A 24,289-nucleotide genomic window follows, 5' to 3' on the forward strand; every position below is an offset into this window, starting at 1 on the left:
ACTACTTTTCTTCAAGAGGGATTTAATACTGACACACTTTAGTCTGTCTGGGAATATACCTTATGAAAGGGATACATTAAATGTATGGCTGAATACAGTAGCTTTCCCAGAAAGAACACGCTTCTAATGTGTTACATGGAATGTTATAAACCTTAAAGAATTTTGCTTTTGAAATAATTAACTGTTTTCCTGATTCACTTGAAACGAGTTGGGATGCTCTCGAAATGATTGGATGCTTGTGGTATTCATTGTTGCATAAACCGTAATACTTTTTGCTTTGAGCCCACTGTACCGAGGTTCTCAGGAACATTTAGACAGATAGAAGCCATTTTCCTTCTCACTATGCAATATACATTTTTTGCTTTTGTTTTCTTAGCTATAGATCTCTGACATAACATGTAAGCTTTTTGATTTTCCAATAAGTCTTCTCAATAAAGAACAATGCCTCCTATAATAGGAAAGCAGTCATACATTGGTATTTATTCTGGTGATCCTGTATAGTTCTTTCTTTCTTTTACATGATATTTTGATGCCTGTTGTTATACACATTTTCTCTGATATTCTACTGGTGCTGTATTTGACAGTTTCCATGGGCAACAATAGTTTAAGATGTAGAGTAATTTATCTAAAAATGTACTAAAAGACACTACCCTTGTCATCTATTAACTAACCACACAGTTCCTGTCCCTTTATCACTAAGCACCAAGCTCATTGCTGCCAATGCCACCTCACTCTACACAAACATCCCCAATGCCCACTGCCTTGCCACCACTGAACACTATCTTTCCCAATGCCTGAATGACGCCAAACCCACAACTTTCCCCCTGGTCGCTGTGACCAACTATATCTTCACCTTCATCTTCACCTTTGAATGCACTACCTACAAACAAATCTGTTGAATGGCTATGGACACTTGCATGGCACTATCCTATGCCAACTTACTCAAGGGTCATCTAGAGGAATCCTTCCCAACCACCCAAAATCCCGAATCCCTCGCGTGATTCAGATTCAGTGATGAAATATTCATAATTCTGACCAAGGGTGAAGACACAATAAACATTCCTACAGAACCTCAACAACTTTTCCCTCATTCGCTTCACCTTGTCCTCATCAGTCCATCAAGTCGCCTGAAGGAGGGCTCAATCAGCACCTCCATCTATATCAAACCATTTTGACAACTGTCAACCATTTCACACCAAAAAGCCCTCTCCATACAGTCAGATTTGCAGGGATCAGCAGTCCATGAAATACATCCAGAGTCCTGCCCAGTCCTTCACAGACAGAAATGATCCTCTCCACCCAGTGATCTAGTGAGCTACCATTCCCCATGTACCTACTGACTGGCCACAAAGGAGCTCGTGACCTAGTACTACGCAGAACTGGAGCAAATGAATTATGTTCTCTGCCTGAGTTTCAACTACCTCTCATCATGCCCTGAAATGACAAATACTGTCCTCACTATCCTCCCCACCCATCCCACAGTGGAATTCCACCATTCACCCAACTTAGGCTGTTTCCTTCTCTGTTCCTTTCGCATCTCTGAACCCAACCTCTGCTCCAAGTCTCGCATATGCCCCTAAAAGATCAGGTTGCAAGACGTTCTCTATATATCCTCCCCCACAGCCATCTACTCCAGTTCCGTCACAGGCATTTCCTACCCTATCGGAGAGAGAGCCACCTGTGATAGAAGCTATGTAGACCACCAATTCAGCTGCAGCCACTGTGCAGCATTCTAAGCAGGCACAGCCACTCACATGCAATCTGTCTGCACGAATGGCCCCCATCAAACTATGGCCAAGAGACAGCTAGAGCACCCAGTTGCCACTCGTGCCATGCAATATGATGAGCTTGACAATAATGGCTGCTTACAGCCCATGCCATTCTGACCTTACCAGAAACACCAGCTTTTTTGAACTGCTCAGATGGAAACTATCCCTGCAATATATCGTTCATTCCTGCAACCCTCTTGGCCTCAACCTTTGCTAGCCCTGTTCTCCATCCTCCAGCCTCACACACACCTTCTACCCACCCGGCACAGACATCTTAGTCCTTCCACTTTTTGCTTCTATCCCCCCCCCCCCCCTCCTCCAACCCAGCAGATCTCTCCAAAGTTGCAATGTTGCACCACCATCCTGTTCCCATCATATCAATGCTTCCAGAGACAGCACTTTCCCCAACCCCTATTGTGCTACTGCTCCCCTTCTCCAACCCGTACTTCTTCCGTACCTTCACTAATGAAGATCAACCAAGATCGCTACTCACCCCAGTGTGAACACAGTGTCCAGGGAGAAAAGTGGTGATATGTGCATGTGTCTGATAGCTAAAATCTTGTAGTCTAAAAATGTGTCTGTGTATGGTTCTACATCTCCTCTAAATGGGTTTCTTAGTTAAATATGATTTACAAAACATGGTTCAAATGGCTCTGAGCACTATGGGACTTAACTTCTGAAGTCATCAGTCCCCTAGAACTTAGAACTACTTAAACCTAACTACCCTAAGGACATCACACACACCCATGCCCGAGACAGGATTCGAACCTGCGACCGTAGCGGTCACGCAGTTCCAGACTGTAGCGCCTAGAACCGCTCGGCCACTCGGCTGGCTATGATTTACTGATGTTGTGTTGTCTATTATGGCTAATTAATCATCATGGTCAGATAACCCATTTAAAACTGGATGAACACTAACTACTTTGTTGTTATACCCTCACATACAAAAAGTTGTCTGTTAATGTGGTACTGTGCTGTACAATAGTAAATTACTATATCATGTGGACTCTTTCAAAAAATTAATCTCAAAATCCCAACTGTCACTTACTGTCAGGCATGGGGCATAATAGGCATATGGTTTCAATTTTTTAAAGAACTTTTGAAGATTTTCCTACAGAGTTCTGTAAAGTTTAATAACTAAAACTGTGCCATTACAAAATTTACTTCCATTTGTTGTTCTGCAAAAGAGCTACTTGTGTCTATTGGTGCTCAGTCTAGTACAGGACATCAACTAATTCCTGCTTCCTAGGTCATTAATATAAACAACATGATTATTAACTTTGTTTTTCAAGTGTCTAATTTTTTGGAGCATGATACTGCATGTAGTCTCTAATTTTTCTATTCTTCCTATATTTTCAACTTAAATTATTTTACTTCCTTATGAGGAGAGATTACTGTCAGATCAGTAATTACAGGAGTTTTCTCAAGTCTGATTTTTCTTATTCTCTCAGCTAACAAATATCCTAACTCCCCTTTCCACTTCCTATTCTACAGTAGGCTGTCTACACAATGTGTATTCCAGTCTCACAAATACATCAAATGGGAAAGTTCCAATGTGAGTTCTCCTCGAAACCCGCAACAAATCTTTCATCATCCAGTTAACTTGCTGTACAGCTTTGTTGCGCCAAGATTGAGCACACTGCCAAAGAACCTCAACAAGACTCTCATTTATGAGCGTAGTTGCTGCTCCCAGTGTGTCCAGATAACTACTGGTAGTGTATCTCAAGTTCCTAGCCAGGCAAATACAAGCTCTCCCAATTATCAGTGCCTGATCCTCCGAATTCATATCCTTAGTTAATGACTTAATATCCTCTATTTCATGGCCAATGCTTGCACCTGGTTTCACAATGCCTGCGAACTGAAATCCTGATCCCAACTGTCCCTACAGTCGCTGCTTTACACCCCTCCCATGACTGCTACCTACTAAGCAACAACACTTTTTTTACTGTCTGACTGTTCTGCAAGCTAACACCTCTTCGTCCATTACCTCTAATGGTTGGCATGTTACATTTATGGTGAGCTAACCACTGGATACCTTAGTTCAGCTCGACAACTTCAACAGAATTTTTTCAGTACTAGTGGTGATGGTGGTGGTAATGAGAACAGAACAGCTTACATTAAAATACTATTGTGGTTATGTATATCTGTGATGCCTTTATGCAAATAGTTGTGAAAAATTGTTACAGTTGGGGGGGGGGGGGGAGGGGGGGTTGGAAAGATACTGTGAGCTGTGGGTGTTGGATGTTTCCAGCCATGCAACAACATGAGCGACAAAAAGTGTACACTGAGAGGCTACCAGCTGCTGAGAAATTTGCTGACAGCCATCACGCACAAAACTCAACTGTTAAAAAGTGGTGGTAGCATTACTCAGTTGTACAAATTTAATGGTTCCTAAAAATTTAATATGATCTTAATGGCAGTTTGATTTTGGTCAGGGCATCAGAGAGTTGTCTGACCATGAGTTTGATCTGGTTACAGATGGGTTAATGTTACAAGGTTGGATAAATCAGAATGGGAGCTTGACTACCTATGAATACAATAGTTTAATGGATTGCTTTAGCTGATTTCTAAAGAAAAGTTAGCACGGGTTCCTATAGAGGTTTCAAGATACCGTTCAGCTGATATTCAATGTTGAACTGGATTCGCATTCTTGGTCAATTCAACGCAGTCCAAAATCGGTAGATGTATTTGTAATGGTATCAACCAGATTATTGGATGCCAACAGATCACTTTCAATTTTGTAGTTTGTGTTTGAAGATTATTTGGAACTGATATAATTTCCGACCTTGTTCAGTCAGCGGTAGGTCCTAAACACTCTTGTGGAAGAGTGGTTACTTGCAGAGTCTTTAGTACTGGAGAGTGAATTTCTTTGAGTTCACAAGTATGACTCACATGCTTAATACTGTGTTAGTAGGCACTACATTAATTTCACCAGAACTGCAGATATCAAATGCAAATCAAATACAGCAATTCACTGACTAACTAACTGTTTAGACAACACAACATCTGTAAATCATATTTAACTAAGAAACCCATTTAGAGGAGATGTTGAATCATAGACAGACACATTTTTAGACTGCAAGATTTTAACTATCAGACACATGCACATATCGCCACTTTTCTCCCTGACACTGTGTTCACACTGGGGTCCTGCTTGCTCTGAGTGTGACAGAATTAACTAACTCGAAGTCTAGATTTCAATATTTGCATAAGGAACCATTTGGTCAGAATTTAGTGCTGCTATTCACTTCTGCAGAAGTTGTATCAAGTACCCAATAAATGCTTTAACACATAATGGGGATATGAAGTGGAAAACATTTGCTTGTCTGACTAAATGTCAGCGAAAAAATGGTGGTGATGAATTTTTTTATTATTATTATTATTATTATTATTATTTTTTTTTTAGTGGGCAAGGCCATAATAGCAGTACTATTTATACAGGACACCATTACAGCAAGCAGAAGTGTAACTATCATCACTGATGAATAAAAGAATCCAACTTGCAGATGAGTTAAAAAATAAAATTAAATCCCAGCTTGTCATGTCATAGCTGTTGAAGTATATTCAAGACATTATAATCTTTAAGGAAAATAAAAGTCTAGATCAGAGTTGAAAGGAAGGTTTCGACTGAGGTTAGTTTTATCTAAAAAAAATTTTGTTACTAAAAATATTTTAAAGGCAAGGAAATGAACTAATAGCTCCCATAAAGAGTAGGTTCAAAGATAATAATCTGACGTTATAAAAAAATAATTTATTGTGATCACACATTTTATCTTGGCTCCTCTGTGATCGGTGGTTGTCAGTTGAGTTCATGCTGCTCCGGAATGTTTACGGTTGTTACCAGCCTCAGTTACATAACAGTACAGTGTGCCATAGCAATAAGTAGCCATTGTGAATACAGTGCTGATCTACATGCAGTGTTGTCGATATTAATTTATTTACAAAAATGACTGAAGAAGCTGTACCCGGTCCTTCTAAAAATTCACTATCAACTTTTGTATGACTTCAGAGATGCGTTAAACCATAACATATTCATTTTGTACAAGAGTCATTAGCTGGCTGCTCTGGGAGAAGGAGATGGCACTAGTCTCAGCAGCCACTGTGCTACGAGCCAACTGTGAGCTTCAGCTCCCAGCATCCTATGCTCAGGGGCCAAATACAAGCATGCAATCTGCATTTTATTTAGTGGAATGTTCGGATTACTCCAGAAAAGAAACATAACAAAAGATGGAAGGTGATGGGTGTAAAATACATAAAATGTTGAACAGTTAGTGAGTGAATTGCTATATTTGATTTACATTTGATATATCTATAACCGAAACTATGAAAATTCAGAATCTTCTACTGCAGAGGAGTATATGAGTAATTTTGATTTGTAGAATCAGAGATAATAGTATATGTTTTGTTGTTTTAGAAAGCAGCACGCTTACTTGGCTTTACAGTATATAATTATTTGATGAAAACCATTAAATAATGTCCTCTTAATGGGAGAGTTAATCTTATATTTTTTTGAACACATTAACTGCTGCACTCAACTGAAGAGGTAATCAACTGCTGGACATGAGTTGCAATTGTGCAGAAGTAGTGTAATATATACAAAACAGTTATACCATATTTAGACAGGACATAGGTTGTCATGCTATACATCTATTACTATCATAGTTACTGTAGAAACTTTTCATTGGAAACAACGTACGTGCAATCTTTTAAGTAACCTCGAGTATATTCGGATTAATGAGTCAAGTGGCAATGTACTTAAGATTGCATGTATGTGGGCTGAGTAATATCATTATATTGGGAAGAAGGGCAGCACTTACGAGGCAACTTATGAGCAAGGGAGACAACACACGACTCAATATTCAAGTGTCGTAAAGTGGATATATTTTGACCACTGTGGTTACTCTGACCACTCATACACCAAAGGTTTTACAGCTCTCAGCTGGTTCTCAGTTAAGTGTTTAGTATATACTTGGTGGTAAAGTTCCATCAATATAAGCTAAATGGCACCATGTTGTGCCAGCTTTCTTGTGTAACAGTTAAAAATAATGGAGTGTGTGGTGACATAATTGTACACAGAAAAGTGTGTTAAAATAATGTTGTCGAAAATCCAACAATATCATTTAATATATGGCGTTTTCATCTACATCATGTAAGCTACGCAATTAATTCTCAAAATGGACCCCTGATTAGCTTTTTGTTCACATGTATGTATCTGCCACTATATTATGATTTCTAAGGTCATGTGCATGACTTCTCCGTTTCGGGGTTAGTTTGACCACTGGTCATTTTTAGCCCAGGATTACAAATACAGAATTTATTAAAGACTGCTGATGCCAATGAAAGCTGAAACCAAGGAATACAACATTAACCACTGGTATGAAGATAAATGATAATTTGTGATTGTTAAGGTGCCTACAACTAAGAAAAACAGATGTCAGTCATATATTGCTCAAATTGAAAGCTGTTGTGGTTCAGGCAGAGATTCAGGTACTACACATAATGTCAAATATCTCTTGAAACAAAGAGTGAAGTTTGTGTGGCCACAAAGTGCCAGACATTGTCTCGATTAACGGAGAACCGATAACCTTAATCCTAACTGTAACACACATTTTGAGATGAGGATTTAGGTCTAAGAGAGATGAAACTGAAGGCATTATGCTCAGCTAAATTGGGAGCTATGTGTGTGGTACTCCAACTTAGTACCTGTCATTATGTTTATAATTCCGATGGTGATGTATCTCACTTTTATGTACTGCACTAGGTTTTTTCCTTTTATGAGGCTTCATAAAGCACTAAAGAAAACTTTATATCAGTTTTTTTTTTCTCGGTGGACAAAGCTTCATTGTGTTTTTGAAATACTGACCACAATGGAATGGCAGCTAACTGTTGTGGTGGAAGTACTGGCCGGTCAATGTACCCCCAAATCCATGATAACTTCGACCACCTACTGTTTTTCCATTATTTCCTCTGCATTTCAGACAGTGTTCTGTACTAAATCACATAAAATCTTTCCATACAAGCCCCTATTTTCACTAACAAAAATATCACAGACATTAAAATACAGTCATGATAATCCCACTGAGTACCTGGCTTACAGTATGTTAGAGACCACCCATGGATAATACGTCTGAAGGAAACACTTGGCTGAAACCAGCTCAGCCAGACTAAAAAAAAATTCCAAGAACTCAGTTGTTGCCCATTGCTGGAAGCACCATTGGTATTACACTTCACAGTGGTTTGCAGATTTTAATTGTAGGTGTAGATCATGACATTCAGGAACATAAGATTACAGTTTTAGTATATTCAGCCTGAACGAGAGTCACTGTGTTAACAACTACACCAGTTTTCTGTAAACTAGTAAGACCTCAGCTGTGATGTCCAGACACTGCAGCCAATGTTCTAAGTAAGTTCCGGTAAGTCTTTTGCAGAATGAATCAGACATGAGCTACTGAGCACTCACTAACACTGCATCCAACCAAAGTAAAAAGTCTCAGTTCTACAAACTTTATGAGCTTATTGTTTAGTGAATACACTGTAATGCTACATGTACTTAAAAAAAGTTGATGAAAACAGTTACAAGATATAAGATGGTGGTTTGATAAGACTGGTAAAACAGCAAGTAAAATGTTTGTTTCATAAACAACTCTCTTCACTTCTTGACATAGTCTCCTTTGAGAATACACTTGCTCCAGAGATCCGTCAAGTTTTTTCATCCCATCGGAAAAATAACCTCAATCAAACTCCATAAAATACTCGTTGACTGCAACTATGATTTCCTCATTTGATGAAAATTTTTTTTCAGCAACAGAAAGTTTCAAGTTTGGGAACAGGAAGTAGTCATTGGGGCTAAGTCTGGTGACAGGGGTGGATGGGGAACCAATTCAGAGCCCGATTTGCGCTCTTTTACCATTGTTATCACTGATGTATGGGATGGTGCACTATACTGAACGGCACTTTTTTGCATATCAACCTTGGTCTTTTCTTAGCCAAGGCAAGTTTCAAATGATCCAACAATGAGGCATAATTGGGTCCAGTTATATTCTACATTGTTCCACATAATCTATTAGGATTATTCCTTTAGAATCCGAAAAAATAGTGGTCATCAAACTTACCAGCTGACACAACGGTGTTTGTCTTCTTTGGTGCATTTTCACCAGCCTTTGTCCCTTATTTTGACTCTGGTGCATAATGATGGATCCACATTTCATCAAGAGTCACAAATCGGAGCAAAAAGTGTTGCAGATTGGGATTAGACAGCCCCAGATATTGTGTTGAAATTTGCCAGGTGTGTTTATGGTCAACTGTGAGCAATCACAGCACACATCTTCTTCATAGCAAATTCTCCATGCAGGATATTATGCTCTCACTCAGATGAGATGCCTATGATCACAGCAATCTCTCAAATTTTTATTCAGTGATCTTGCGGTACCATATTAAGGATTCTGTCAATGGTTTCCTTTGTGGTGACCTCAACTGGTCAGCCAGAGCACGCTTTGTCTTCAGTGCTTGTCAAACTACATTTAAATTCATTAACCCAAAAGTAAATGGTCTTCAGTGATGATGCAGAGTCCATGCAAACTTCATCCAGTTCTGTTTTGATCTGTGCAGCAGACCAACCTTTTAAATGAAAGTGTTTGATAACAGTACGAAACTCAGTTCTCTCCATTTTCTATCACAGTCAACAAACGACCAATGCAGACAGCTATCAACAATTAAATGTATGCAGCACAAATGTTCCATTGTTTTATGGAAATTTACCAGATTTATCAAATCACCCTTGTATAATGAAAGAATTTCAGCTAGTTAATTAGTTTCATTTTTCATGAATAATTTGTATAAGTCATAATTATGTGGAATGAGTCACACTACATGCACATTACACATTCATATGTAAATATGACTACTATTTCCAATATTTTTTTGGGTGTACAGTTGTGAGTTAGTAATTACTACCCACCACCTTCTGCACGGTACAAAAATAGATATTCTCACACACAACAGAGCGTGTTGTCAAGGAGAAACTTTTCCAGTATATTTTCAAATTTAATTTTGTTGTCAGATATTTTATATCATTTAGTAAGTGATAAAATCTTTGGTGGCAACATTATGTCCCTTTTGTGCTAAACAAAACCTTAAAGAGGAGTAATGAATGTCATTTTTCTTCTGGTATTGTAATTATGTATATCATCACTTCTTTTGAACTGCAGTGGATCATTTACAACATACTTCATGAGGGAATAAATATACTATGAGGCAGTAGTCAAAAGGACTTACTCTTTAAAAATGTGTCTACAAGGTGGTTGTGAGTGAAGACCAAATGCCACTGACTTAGCAAAAAATGAAAAATAAAAACACAAATACTTAAAATATCTTTAACACTGCTTACTCAGTAAAAACAAACAGATACTTACATAATGGTATAGATCTCTTGCTGCCTTAAACCTGACTTCATGGTGTCGGGACTTCAGTCCCGTCACAAACTGTTGCATTAATGTATTTGACATCTTGACCACTCAGTGTTGCCTATAAAAATGCACCCAGACAATTACACAAAATTAAGAAGTATTCTGAGCAATAATGAGAAGTTAGCTGCATTCGCGCACACACACACACACACACACACACACACACACACACACACACACACACACAGAGAGAGAGAGAGAGAGAGAGAGAGAGAGAGAGAGAGAGAGAGAGAGAGAGAGAGAGAGTCAAGCACATATTTGTAGCTTATGGTTTCTAATGTCTATGGCAAACTCTAAAAAAGTCTTAAAATTATTTCGTGTGACTTCAGGAACTTATACTTTAAGGGACAGGTAACTCAATTTCACAGTGCTACAGCTTTGTTACCTGTTTCAAAAATGTTGTCTAACTTTTGAGTCTACATGAGAAGCTAAAAGAATCATCACTCATATTCCCAATTGTGCACAACAATGTGATAAAAGTTATGCTAATTTTTCAGCTTCTCTTCTAATTGTTATTGCAGTCTCTGGTGAAAGAAGAAGCGGAGAGAGAAAGGGAGGGGAAGATGTTTCAATATCTGCAAAAACAGCACAATATGCAAAAAATTCAAAATTCTGTGAAATTAATAAACACAGAAACTTAAATGATGTTTAATTCTTTACGGAAAATAGCTGCAAGATGATGGCAGATTGATATCACTGACCACACAGAACAATGAAATCTTCGTAACACAGGGAGAAAAACATGGCTATCGATCCACTGGATTTGCATACTTCACCAAGAGACTGTGCTTGCAAACTCTTAGAGATTTGGTCACTGAAAACGAGTGGCTCTTTTCACTACCTTGGTATATCAACCACAGTACTTAAATCTTGCTGGCTTGGTAGTGGCTCTCTGTGAGTTAACACTGTCATCAGTCAATGTGACAGTGTGTGTTGTGTGAAAGAGTGAAATAGCAATAGTTACTTTTATTTACATAAGTGGGGGTACATAAAATGATCCCTACCTACAGGTACACATCCCTCCTCCCTGTTCTCAAAATTTTTTTGAGAAAGTAGCTTCAAAAGAAATACTTCTCCGACATTAACAGTTTAAAAATTGCTCAGTTTAGCTTTCATAAAGGCATCCTCTACAAGGAAAGCAATATATTATATCAAGAATCTCAGATCTGCTCAAATTGAACAATAAAATTAGCCTGCTGGTATTTTCTGTGAATTTGTCAAGGGGTTCAAATATGTAGATCACAAAATTCTACTAGGGAATAATCATATTGGAGTTGAAGCTCTTTTTCTGTGTTTGCTTTAACAATACGTATGTTTTTGTATAGGGTCTGCCTTTAGCAAAACACAATTTTGTTTGTTAATCCAAACATGTTTCACTGCAGTTGCAGCATCTTCAGTGGGCTTTTATTTCTCATTTGTTAAAGATAAAGAATGCTCTTTACTGTATGTATACATGTACCTATTAGTTTTTAAATAATAATTACAAATATTTGAAAAAACACGTAAATTACGAATTCATACCTTTTTACCACATGGTATGGTTTTTCTGATGTGTTGTGTTTCTACAGTGTTCTACAGTGACTGTTTTGTTCCACAGTTTGTCACCACTCACATCCAAGTTATGATTTGAAATTGTTATTTCTATGCCTGAAATTAATTAATTCAATGTGTGTGTGTGTGTGTGTGTTTGTTTCTACTTACAGAATGTTTCACTTACGTTTTCTTTTTCCTCATCTTCATCACCTTCAAACACTATATATTGAGTTGCCACTGTTTACAGCTGGTAAACAGTGAAACAGCGACAGTGGCAACTCAATATATAGTGTTTGACACTGAAGAAGATGAGGAAAAAGAAAACGTAAGTGAAACATTATGTAAACACACACACACACACACACACACACACACAGACACACACACACAGAGAGAGAGAGAGAGAGAGAGAGAGAGAGAGAGAGAGAGAATTAATTAATTTCAGGCATAGAAATAACAATTTCAAATTGTAAATTTGACTTAAAACAATTTATCTACTTTAAGGTGTAAGTAGCTGCAGATGACAAACTGTGGGACAAAACAGTCACTGTAGAACACTGTAGAAACACAACACATCAGAAAAACCACAACATGTGGTAAAAAGGTATGAATTCATAATTTATGTATTTTTTTCAAATAACTGTAATTATGATTTAAAAACTAATAGTTACATGTATACAAACAGTAAACAACATTCTTTATCTTTAACAGATGAGAAATAAAAGCCCACTGAAGATGCTGCAACTGCAGTGAAACATGTTTGGGTTAAAAAACAAAATTGTGTTTTGCTAAAAGTGGACCCTATCCAAAAACATATGTATTGTCTACTAGGGAAATTAAAATTTCGTGACATTAAAGGCAGCTGCTTACATTGATGGAGTCATATGTTACCAATAGAAAACAGAGGATTACATTAGCAAATGATAACAGACCTAGAAAACAAAATTCAGAGTTGGGAAACATTAAATATGGAGGCTTTAATTGCAAGGTACTTCATCCACTCACAACAGAAAGAGAACAGAACTCTGACAATATTTCTCGGTATCTATATGAGTTTTTGGACTGTAAGTTGTGGTGACAGACTAATCTATTTCGTAGCCCAAGGTCTATATGTTGGAAGGTGACAAGTTTGGTCTATGAGTTAGCAAAGGGATATCGATCACTTCAGTTAAACTAATTTCTAACCCTACAAAAAAACCATGTTAACACAATTTCAAACAAATAAAAAATACTTACAGTTAATAGAAGGAGATTAATGGGCAAATAAAAACCTGTGTGAAATTTCCAGGCACTGAGTTGGATAACAAACTGAAGTGACACAAACAGGTGAATAAGTTAACCTAAAGCTCAGTGTTGCCAGATTTCCTCTTAGAAATTTCTTTCTTTCTTTATCTCTCTCTCTCTCTCTCTCTCTCTTCCCCCGTGTGTGTGTGTGTGTGTGTGTGTGTGTGTGTGTGTGTGTGTTTGTGTGTGTGTGTGTGTGTACATATATTCTGTGCACGCTTACACTCAATACTCTCCTACTGCATCATCTTCTGAGGCAATGAGGCTAAGGTAAGAAAAAATACCATAATCAATTTACAGAAAGCTACATGAAGTACAGCACTAATACATGACCCAATGATATTTGAGGTCAGTAATAAGAGTGAATTTAGGTTGGGCTACAAAATATACTGTCATAATACTAAAAGTGAAAATGATTTCTATACAGACTATACATCTATGTCTATAGTTCACATAGAAGTTCTATATTCTACTGAAAAATTCATTAAGTGATTGCCAGCAGGCATCAGACAGGAGGGCTGAAAATCCCAAATATCGAAAATTAAAGTAAAAGGGTGCCTTATTTGAAATTTGTAAGAATATTTAAACTTGGAAATGGAAACTCCAAAAACACTCATTTTCATATTAAACAGGTTCAACTCTAAATGATCTCTCAATGAATAAATAAATTAAATGAAAACAAGAACTGTTAAGTTTGAAGTAGGCCCTATAAACACAGCAGGCAAGTCATGTAGAATTAATTTTTTTAATAACTGGTTTCTATTTATAAAATACACTAGAAGTAACTCCTGTAATTATCAGTTTGAGTAGATTATCACCAGTAAAAATTAGTTGCTATTATCTGCAGTAGCTGCTTCTGCAAATCAATGTATAATTATACTCATTCCAGATCTCTGAAGGCCCTCCTTCATCAGAATATGTGGAACACAATGACTGAATGAATGGACCAGAAAAACTTCAGCTGCCTCGTTTTTGTGCAATGGATAATACTTTGATCCCCAATTAAGTATCATCTAAAACAAGCATTTTCGATGTAGAAAATGATACAAAGTGTTCCACAATTCAGAATCATGCAACAGGACAAGTTTGGCATGTTGCTACAAAATAAGAGAAGATGTATTACTTCTAAATATTAATACGTTCCATGAGTATGCTTCAGATGATAAGTAACTCCTTAACCCCCTCCCCTGCCAAAGAAACTGTACATAAATCTGTAACATAAAGTATTTGGAAAGTGTGTCTCATTACAATTGGCTGCAAGTCACCAGTAAATCTAGATTACCTGCAGGATCAAAATCAACTGCTGAAAGGTTGTTTAAGATGTGTGAGATGCCCAACAACTCATGAGTAACACTGAAACACCCAGTGTCCAACTACTGTATCTTTGCCTCCAAGCTTTAATAACAAGACCTCGAGTGACTCAGTTACTACGCTGCTGTGGGTCCCATGAACAACATGAGCCATCCGTATATTCCTTGAAGTATGACAACTTGTCACGCTGATGGCGATTGGGATGTTTATGTAAGTGTATGTTATAGCTGTACAAACTGATTGTATATTTTGTTTATAAGACATTATTTCTTTAGGGTGGTGAGGCAGGTGCCAATTCATTGGAGGAAACAATCTTTTGGACAGTGCTGCATTGTATGCTGTCAGAACACAGGGTATTTTCTCATGTACAGAGCTTATAATGCAAAATGGTGTTACACACCAAACTCACTATTTAGAGCAAGAGTTTCGAGTTCATTGTAATTTTTGTAAGGCAATTCCAATGCACTTAATTTTGTGAGAATTACAAATGTTCCATCCTTAGTGAACTACCTGCTTAAACATTATCTTCCTAATGGCCTCTTCTGTTACATTTTTAAAAGATGTAAGACTGGCTGAAAGATACAAAATATGTTTTAATTTTACCCACAATACTCCCAGCAGCCGTGATTATACTGAACATGTAAGAGGTATAACATGATAACGCCTTTCATCACAAATATTTCTGCTGTATTTCTTTTGTGCTCAATACCCATGCCCGTACCTGCAAATTACAAACGGAATTTGCCTCCAGGTATTAACAACTACTAATATCTGTTACTGTAGCTGATGTCTATTGTACTTCTTGAGTACCTAAAATATATTACTTTCGTTTTCGGGTCTCTGCTACAAACATTTGTTTATGAAATTTCTTCGGTTTTGGCCTGTATGTTAAACTTCTGTTAAGCAGTGATATAATGTGCAATACATTTAAGATTGGCCTAATTATACAAATATCTTAAAATCATAGAAACATCATGCCCCGACCGGTGTCACTGCTGGCAGTCAAAATTTACGTGGTGCCTAGAATCAACGCATACTGTTTCGTCCCCTTACCTGTAGATAATGTGGTGTAACTCTTAGTTTTTTGAATGAATTAAATTCTTGGGTCTCCCTGATAAAATTTGTAGGGACTATTAAATACTGTAATCCTAGTTAAGAAAAAATACGTATTTTCTTTAAAATACGATTTTCCAAATGATGTATCGCACGTCGTATGCGATACATCTTTAATTTTTTTGTCTTCCGGATAATTACACTAACAAAAACGTCTAACAAAACCCAATGTCAATAAACATTTCAAAGATATTCGACCATAAACGAAAATAAATACGATGCATTCGACAGAAACCAATCATAAATTGAAATGTCAGAGATAACGTAATATTTGAAATATCTTTGATCAATGTAGAGTTAATACATTTTTTTTCGTGTAATTTGTGCTGAAATACGAAAGTAAATTCTCAATCTTGCCAAAAAAGGAAATGTGTATGTTTTTAAGTGTACATGGAAATATTTATAAACTACAAATGAAACTTTTACATACGTCTGTTTATCTCAACAAAAAATATACAAATACAAATGGGACAGAATAACATGTTTCATTTTTGTATGAAAAACATATTTATAAGGATTAAAAACAAAAAAATTTCAACAGAGCGTTCGTTGTATTTTTGCAACTTTTTAACACTATTATATTTATTTAGTAGTATTAGACACGTTAGGTGTTGCTATGTGATGACCAGTTTTGTGATTAAGTTTATTGCCGCTTAGTATCATGAACTAAGTAAAAAGTAAATCCAACAATTACTTGTTTTTCGTAGCCCTATTTACTTGAAGTATGTTCAGGTTTTTCCTGGAAAATAGTAAATAGTTATATATGTGCATATCACAATACCTCTACTGGAAAAAAAATCTTGTAGGGTGTTAGGACAATTCATTAGGCTTTCCCAGCGATCTCTTGACATCTTGAGGAGTCGGATGTTCTGCCAGGTATCAGTATTGTCTGTGTACAATATTTCAACAACATGACTCGTTGTTTTCTTCAAATGTACCTGCTTTTCTCAGGTAGAATCTGATGAAGCCAACATGTCACACTGTAGAAACATTGTGCGTGGACGACACTGATATCCAGCAAAACACCTGACACATTAAGTTGCATTTCTGCACTTTTTTCTGCACGGTTATAGCTAACATTTTAATTGTGTAAGTAGCTTTAACAAAAAATTAAGTATTATAGGAAAATATTATTTCAGTGAACCAAATTGATATAAAATGTTGCAAACAACGAATTAAATGAATCGCTACAGCAAATAAACAACAAGTTGTACAAATGTTCCAAAAATTTGAAGGTAAAACAATCATCTAATTTTTTACTTCAGTTTTTTTAGAAAATTTTTACAAGCTGCACCCCAAAGAGGAAATCACACTAGGCGAAGAACTACAGTACAGTACACAGATAACACTGGATAGATTAAGGAGACGAGTTGGAAAATGTAAAGTAAACATGGTTAGGTGGGACTACTCTGAAGATGACCAGTGTGACTGTGGAGGAACACAAATGTCTGAACATTTCCCCATGTTCCCAAGAACGTAGTTTGCTTGGACAACAGAATATCTATTTTCATGCTATGGCAAGGCTCTTAAAACTGCAAGTTTTGCAAGAAAGGAGTTTAAATGTTCTGGCCCAGACACAGAAAGGAAAGGAAAGCATATATGAACCCACTGTGCATTGCTCTTAGTATTATGTATAGTAAAGAACAGATTTTATTATCCTAAGTAATTATTAATAGTGAATAAACTATTAAATAGAAGTAAAAGATAGAGGGCTATAATCAAGAGACGAAAAAAATATTCTTTTCAGAAATTGCGTTTATATTATAATTTTATTTTTCATTTCCTTGTGTTGAGTGACACTGAAGTCACATTAAGCAAACATCATATTCTTTCGACAAGTTATTGCTAGCTAAATTTGACAGTCTGATTATGCAGTCTCTGGTATTGTCGTAAATATCATCAACACTATTTCGATGTTTGGATAAGTACGTCGCAAACCTCATTTTTACTAAAAAATTAAAAAAAGACTCAAACTTATCCAAATAAGAAGTGGGAGTGTACAACCCTGTAATTATGATTATAAACTTCAAAAGTAGAGGCAGCCATGTGCACATGTTCTGTTGTGATGACAGACAGGCATGGAAGAGCTGGTGTGAATGTTTTGACAACTGAGCATGGAGACTGAGCTTGACAGAACGCATTAGCCACACTTGTGTCGTGGTATCAGCAATAAATGGCAGCTTCATTAAAAGGTAAATGACCACATGGTCAGCAAAACGTGGGAGTGCACCCTTTGGTGTGAAACATAATTGTCATGAATGAATTGAGTGTCCAGAATAAATATCAAATAAAATTAACTCCAACAAAAACTGGACACAACTAGTGGCAAAGAAGTCATTACCATGGTTAGAAAGAAAAAATTAAGAAAATCACATGATGAAAACACACACATGATTTGAAGAGTAGTATTTAAATTATTTCATATTAAATGTAGCATATGTAAAATAAACTTTGAAATTAACATTGCAATAACGCCATAAGCGATTTTCACAAGCAAAGTGTCTATGAAAAGTCTACATTGAGCACTAACGGACTATCAAGGTAGATTTTTCATAAACATTATCTATTTTAAATTATAGGCTGAAATGTGCATTCCACACATAAAAGTGTGAATTTACAGATGGATAATCAAGGAAACATTGAAAGTAACATCAGATTCATGAAGTAGATGTAGATAGGGATCTGTCAAGTTATTTTTAATTGTTTATGTACATTAGTGACAACACAACATGATGTTGTGTTTACTTGAACAAAATCACTATTTGTGAACAAATTATTTAAGGCAAAGAAAAACAAAAACTAACAACAACAATAGAAAGCTGAGGAAATTTACATACTAACTGATGTGTGATACATGTATGTAACATTCAATTTATAATTTTTAAGTATGTTGCAGAAGTCAGAAGTGAGTGTACTTGACTTGCATCAAGGCGAGGGCTTAAACAGGGGCAGCCATCTTGTGCATGATACTTTTTGGTTCAGATATTGAGTCAGTCAGAACTGAGTTCTGGAAGACACAGTACATATGTGCGGCAGCAAGTTGTGTTATGGGTGAGTCGAAATTTTTCTAAGTGTTGGTTCGTGGACTTGTGATATTTGTTTATGTCGATAGTGAATACTCAGAAATATTTTCACACTGAAAATATTTCTTGTAGTGTGAACTCTGAAACTTTAATACATTTTTTTTGTAAGTGACCTGCACTCAGAATTTATCTAGTTCATAATTGTGGAATTTAAACTTTAAACTTGTGCTAAATTAACTTTGATTATTTTCTGAAATTGTTCTGGAAATTTAAGTGGATGTGAGCTACTGTCCCATTTAGTGTAAGTCCTTGCTCAAACACTCATTAGTTCAATGATAAACAATTATTAGCCTGTGACAAAAGTGTTACAGTGAACTGAATAAACTCATTCTTGCTAAAAATTTAAAATTCTATAAGTAATGTGTTTTCGTCACAAACTCCTGCATTTATTAGAATGTTATGACTGAACTTTTTTTGAGGGGGGGGGATTTAATGTGAGAAATGCACTGATTTTCTAACTTGCAATTCATTATTTGTGAAGAGGTACATGGGGGCGCATCAGCTAGAAGTTTACTGAACAATTATTATAAGGAATCAACAAAATAGCCACATCTGGTAGCTTCTCCTTTCTATCTGTGCAGTCGAATATGGGAGCTGGCATAGTTCACTGTTCACTATGTTGGTCGAGTATGACTGCATGTAAAACCATTTCTTTGATCTGCAAGAAACTTCTTGGAGTTCCTAGCAATATCAGCATGCAGCAGTGACTGAGCTCCAAGCAGCCAGCAAGCAGCAGCAGATATGGCACAGAGCCAACTAGCAGTTGCAGCCCCTATCGCCACTGTCACACATCACCAAGACACATTTCACTGGGCTATGATGAGCAGCCAACTGCAACAGTCCTCAGCTGTTCCACACACAGGGGCACACCTCACTGTAGTAGAGTGGTACAATAGTGACAGTCGTCAGCAGCAGTAGTGGAGTCACACTCACAAGAAATTAAGTGTTGTAAACAGTCGCATTTTTTGTGATTTTCAGCTCTCTTGTTAGCCACAGTGATGGAGTTGGAAAGCAAAATATCATAGAGTAATTGCAAGTCGATAGTTAATAGAAGTGAGTCTGAGAGCCCAAAGCAATTGACGGTTGATGAAGTAAAAACAATGTTGAGTTAGATGGTGACTGAACTTAAGCCTGAAATAAGTAATATGAAAACTGGTATAAAAATGTTCTGTAGATAATTTGGACAGTAAAATTAGAGGTATATGAAGTTCAATGGGGAGTTTAAAAATTGAATTGAAAACTGATACAGGTAATTCCATGGGGTGTTCGGACAATAAACTGGAGGAACTAATGCATGTCAGTAACGACTGGTAATAGAGGCAATATGTCAGTGTTCAAATGTTGAGCAGTGGCTCTGTACAATAACTCATACTGACAATTTGACAACGTCAGAGCCCAATGCTGCAATTTTTGTACAGTTCAAAGCAGGACAGACTTGGCAGGATTGAACAAGGACGTCAGAATCCGATGATCTGTCAGCAAATGAAACTTCTGACCATACAAATAATGATGGAACTTTGTGACATGATAGATATTGGCGAGTGCCTCTTTTTCAAGCTGAATGTAATTACACTGCACTTTGTGAAGAGTTTTTGAGGCAAAAGCAATAGGTTTTTCAGAAGAACCAATCTTTTGGGGCAGCTCTGCTTTGACCATAAGATGATGCATCCATGGCTAACATGGCTAACTTATTTGGGTCAAAGTAAATCAAACATCCACAATTTAACGATGCTTCTTTCAACTGCTGAAATGTGTTCTGGCATTTTTGGTCCCCACAAAAGGAACGTGTTTCCAGCATAGCTGTTTAAGTGGAGCAGCAATTTCCACAGAATTAGGAATAAATATTGTAAAAGTTTCCCCATCACTGGCAGATTTCTAATAGCAGCCAAGTGCAATATAGTTTGATGTATACCCTGTGCCTTTATTATGTGATCTAAATAGTTCATTCTTACTGGCAGCAGGAGCACTTTTCCTTGTTGCACTTTAAGCCAGTAGCGGAAAGAACCTGAACAAACAGTCTAAATTTACTACTTGTTCAGTAGGCATATGACATTCAACAACAATATCGTCCAGATAGTTAGTACAAGAAGGGACTTTCGCTGTTAACTGTTACAGGAACCATTGAAAAATTGCATTTTCTTGCCATCCTTGCAATTCCTGAGCAACTTGCTCACACATTGCATGGGTATAGGTCATGTCCAGAAAAGTAGCGGCTTTGCATTGTCATTCACAGTGATGTGCACTTGAAAGTCTTTTGCATTTCCTTTATCTGATTCAGATAGTTCCTTGTATTTACTACACAGGTTCGAAACGTTGGTGTATCACTGATCTGTGACCCATTGTTCTGAATGCTCAAATTGAACAAATCAATCAAACCCAATTATGTTTGCATTGCAGGTAGACAAAAGAGAAGTAGGCTGCTGTACCAGTAGGATACTGATTTCGGAATAAGTTCCCTTATTTATCAGGAACATATAAGCACCAATGTCCGACTGGAACTTAATTGTGCTATGTTCCACTTTTAAATGAACAAAAAGTTTATTTGCCTATTGGTGTACAGCGCTGGAAGAATTCCACAATGCGGAAGTATTAGGTTCAATTCGAGCCTGAATGAGTGGCTTCATCCACACAGCGAAGCTGTGGCTGACATGCACTAGCTCAATGGAAGCTGTCACCTTTACCCTGCCTGACTGGTAAACATACAGTCTGAATGAGACCTTCATGTCCACAATGAAAGCAACTAGCATCATTTCAGGGACAATCTTTCTCATCATGTCTCGAAAAGCACTGAGGACATGATTTTCTCCTATAGATTTATAACACATGATGTGTGCTACGAGACTGAAAGTTTTTACTACCGCTGTCCTTACTCTTCTTACTAATCGTCTGAGCTCTTGATCGCTATCCTGTAATGATACTGAGTGTCTGGTGCACTAAAAACAAAATAAATACTAGATGCCTCAAAATCAGTTTCTACTGAGTCCACAATTGTTTGAGATTCCACAGCAGACAGTGCTGTTTTTAAACAAGGGCCGACAGTTTTAGAATTGCAGAATACACTGTGTAATAGCATCACACAACATTACTCCACTAGAGCTAATTCCACACAAACATTTAAACTTGCAATGCCTGGTGAGACCTTGTGGTTCAACTATCCACTGTTTCACTGCCTGAGCAGGCTGCTGCTTCAGACGATAAATGTAAACTGTGCAGTTGCTCCATGGATTCGACCGTCATAATATTCTTTTAGCAATTTCGCAACATCGTCGTATGTGACTTTCTCAGGAACAGTTTCGGCTTACAGTTTAAAACAGAGTTTGTATACTTGGGGACCAGCGTTGGACAAAAAATAAGTATTGCGCTCCATACCTGTTATTTTGTAGGATGTGAAGTGTGCCTCTAATTGCATTCTGTAGTCCAACCATCTTGCACCCTAGCTGTGGAACAGGCGAAGTTTTGGAGCAGCCACTGGCAGCAGTGCTTCTTGTTTTAGTAGTAAAGACATCAGCTGTCCAACAGTGAGCAGCAGGCATTCTATGTGCTGCACCTGAAACTGTGGTAAATTGGTCACAAACATTTCCTGTGGTGGCTTACACACTGTGAAACTTAGTACATGCAAAAATACAAGAGAACACAACAGGAACAGCAAGAAAAACGTGAAAAACTTTCGCACAGGTGGGCAGCTGGCCTGGAATTGGAGCAGCTTAAGCCCCATTCATTGTCCCTATTTTTCATGAGCAGAAGAAACTACTTTCATCTAGTCATAACTGTGGAGTCTTTGATTGGACTGGGAGGAGGCTAATCAAACTAGACTACATGAAATATTCATTCACTTTACTAAATAAATGAACAAGAGATTACTTAGCTTTGCCACAGGACTGCTTGATAATTTAGAATTGTCATTGAATATGAGAGCATCACTTGATGTGCATATTAAAAATATGTTCTCTTGGAGTGCAAAATGCATCATTTACAAAAGTACATTTAGTCTTAAACTTCAACTGTCACTGTCCTGCATGATGATGCTGACTGCTCCAGCTCAGTTCCCGAACTGGATATGAGCTCTTACATGCTCGAAACTGTGTTGATCTCAGCATGAGGGTGCTGCTATGGTGAGAGGAAGGCATGGTCTTCTGGCATGCCTCTCATTGGTTGTTGCTGATCGCAGAGAAATTCATAAAATAACCAATACTCATCGCTATTGCTGAAGGACTTTCATACTCATATGAGAGATCACACTGGCTGGAACTGCTGATGAATGTTTAAGGGTGAAATATTTGTGGTGTTCGCTATTTCAGTCATATTACCCCTGCCTCCAAATAATGTGCTAATTAGCATAGAGACTATCGATACCCTGTGTTTACTTTCTCATCTTCACTATTGTTGACTCCCCATTTTTATCTTCAACTCCTACACTACTATCTGAACATGGCAGCGAGTATATTTCTTTTCAGCAAAGTAAACTCCTGTCGATACCAGTACACAACGTGATATGCCGAAAACGTACTGGCACTTTGCTGTTACTAGTACATATGTAGATTAGTTCTGCCATGCTATATGGATTGTATAGTGATGGATTTTGTTGCATCATATGCTCAAAGAGCTTGATGGGGTGGGGGATCTCGAGTAGCTAACATCCAGTATCATTATTATTCTGTACTTCACTCGGATGTGCCACATCCAACCAATATGCAGATGAGAAACTACTGCAAATGTTAAGTTGCACATTCCATAGCAATTGACCTCATTCTTACTGCAGGTTCCATTTCTAGTTACTGACATGTGAATTCTATTCTGTATACATCCAGCCGTGGGGGAGCTACGGAGATTTGAAATTCGTTCAACCAGCTCTGCAGGTGGAACCCATTCAGAGGACTGCAAAACACCTCCAATTTTCTTACAGACAGGAAATGTTTATAGGTAAACCCTTCCGTTTCTTGTTGACAAAAAGTCCTCTGACATGTCCCCCATACCACAAATAGGAACCACAGCATGAATCTTTGGACTGTGCTCATCTTCTTCCTCATGTTCTGAATGTTAAAATGTCGTCCATTCTGTTCTACACTGCATATGTTGATTCCACTAACATTTGGATCACCTTACCTACTTCTGTACTACCTGTTCCAGACATAACATATAATTACTGGTTAAGTCTTGGAGTCGCTTATTGATGTAATACTGCCCTTGCTTAAACTATAATAATGACCTAATCTCTTCTGACCCAGAAATTGCAGTTGGTAGTGTGCCTTCTTCACTTCTCTCTTCATTGGGGTAGGTAGAAAACAGGGCTGCCAGCATACATTTTGTGTCCGGTCCATTTTCTATCTATTATCAACTCAATTCCAAATCAATTTCAAGCACACCATTTATATGTCGACAAAAATAAAGTAAAAAACTGAATTTCATTAACAAAAATACATAAAAAGGGCATAAAATTACATATTTTAACCGAATATAAGCATAGATTAAAAATCAGGAAAAATAAATTAAAAAAACAGGAAAATAAAATGAAAAATTATATTTTTTGGAATTAAATTTTAACATGCTAGACATGTTCTTCATTCCATTTTTTATTAAATTTATTATTACAAATGGAAGATATAAAAAACCTAAAAATAAAAGCATTTAAATCTAGACCAAAAGAATTAAACATTAAAGGATATTCTGAAGTAACTAAATCTAAGCTTATTGAACAAATCGTTAAACATAGCGATGTTTTATTAATTTTTTA

The 24,289-nt window shown here is 37.1% G+C and overlaps 1 protein-coding gene across 2 annotated transcripts in view; it reads right to left on the reverse strand.

The window, feature by feature from the left end:
• Nucleotides 1-15,541, reverse strand: part of LOC126237023 (serine/threonine-protein kinase mTOR) — a 281,416-nt gene extending 265,875 nt beyond the window's left edge. For both annotated transcript variants that reach the window (XM_049946767.1, XM_049946766.1), the window contains exons 1-2: nt 15,416-15,541; nt 10,181-10,292 (exon numbers count right to left, since the gene is read on the reverse strand). In XM_049946767.1, the coding sequence (XP_049802724.1) occupies nt 10,181-10,273 (93 nt within the window). In that variant the 5' untranslated portion in view covers nt 10,274-10,292; nt 15,416-15,541. The remainder of the gene's footprint in view (nt 1-10,180; nt 10,293-15,415) is intronic.
• Nucleotides 15,542-24,289: the final 8,748 nt, after the last annotated feature.

Source organism: Schistocerca nitens, chromosome 2, assembly GCF_023898315.1.
Source record: "Schistocerca nitens isolate TAMUIC-IGC-003100 chromosome 2, iqSchNite1.1, whole genome shotgun sequence".
Lineage (NCBI taxonomy): Eukaryota > Metazoa > Arthropoda > Insecta > Orthoptera > Acrididae > Schistocerca > Schistocerca nitens.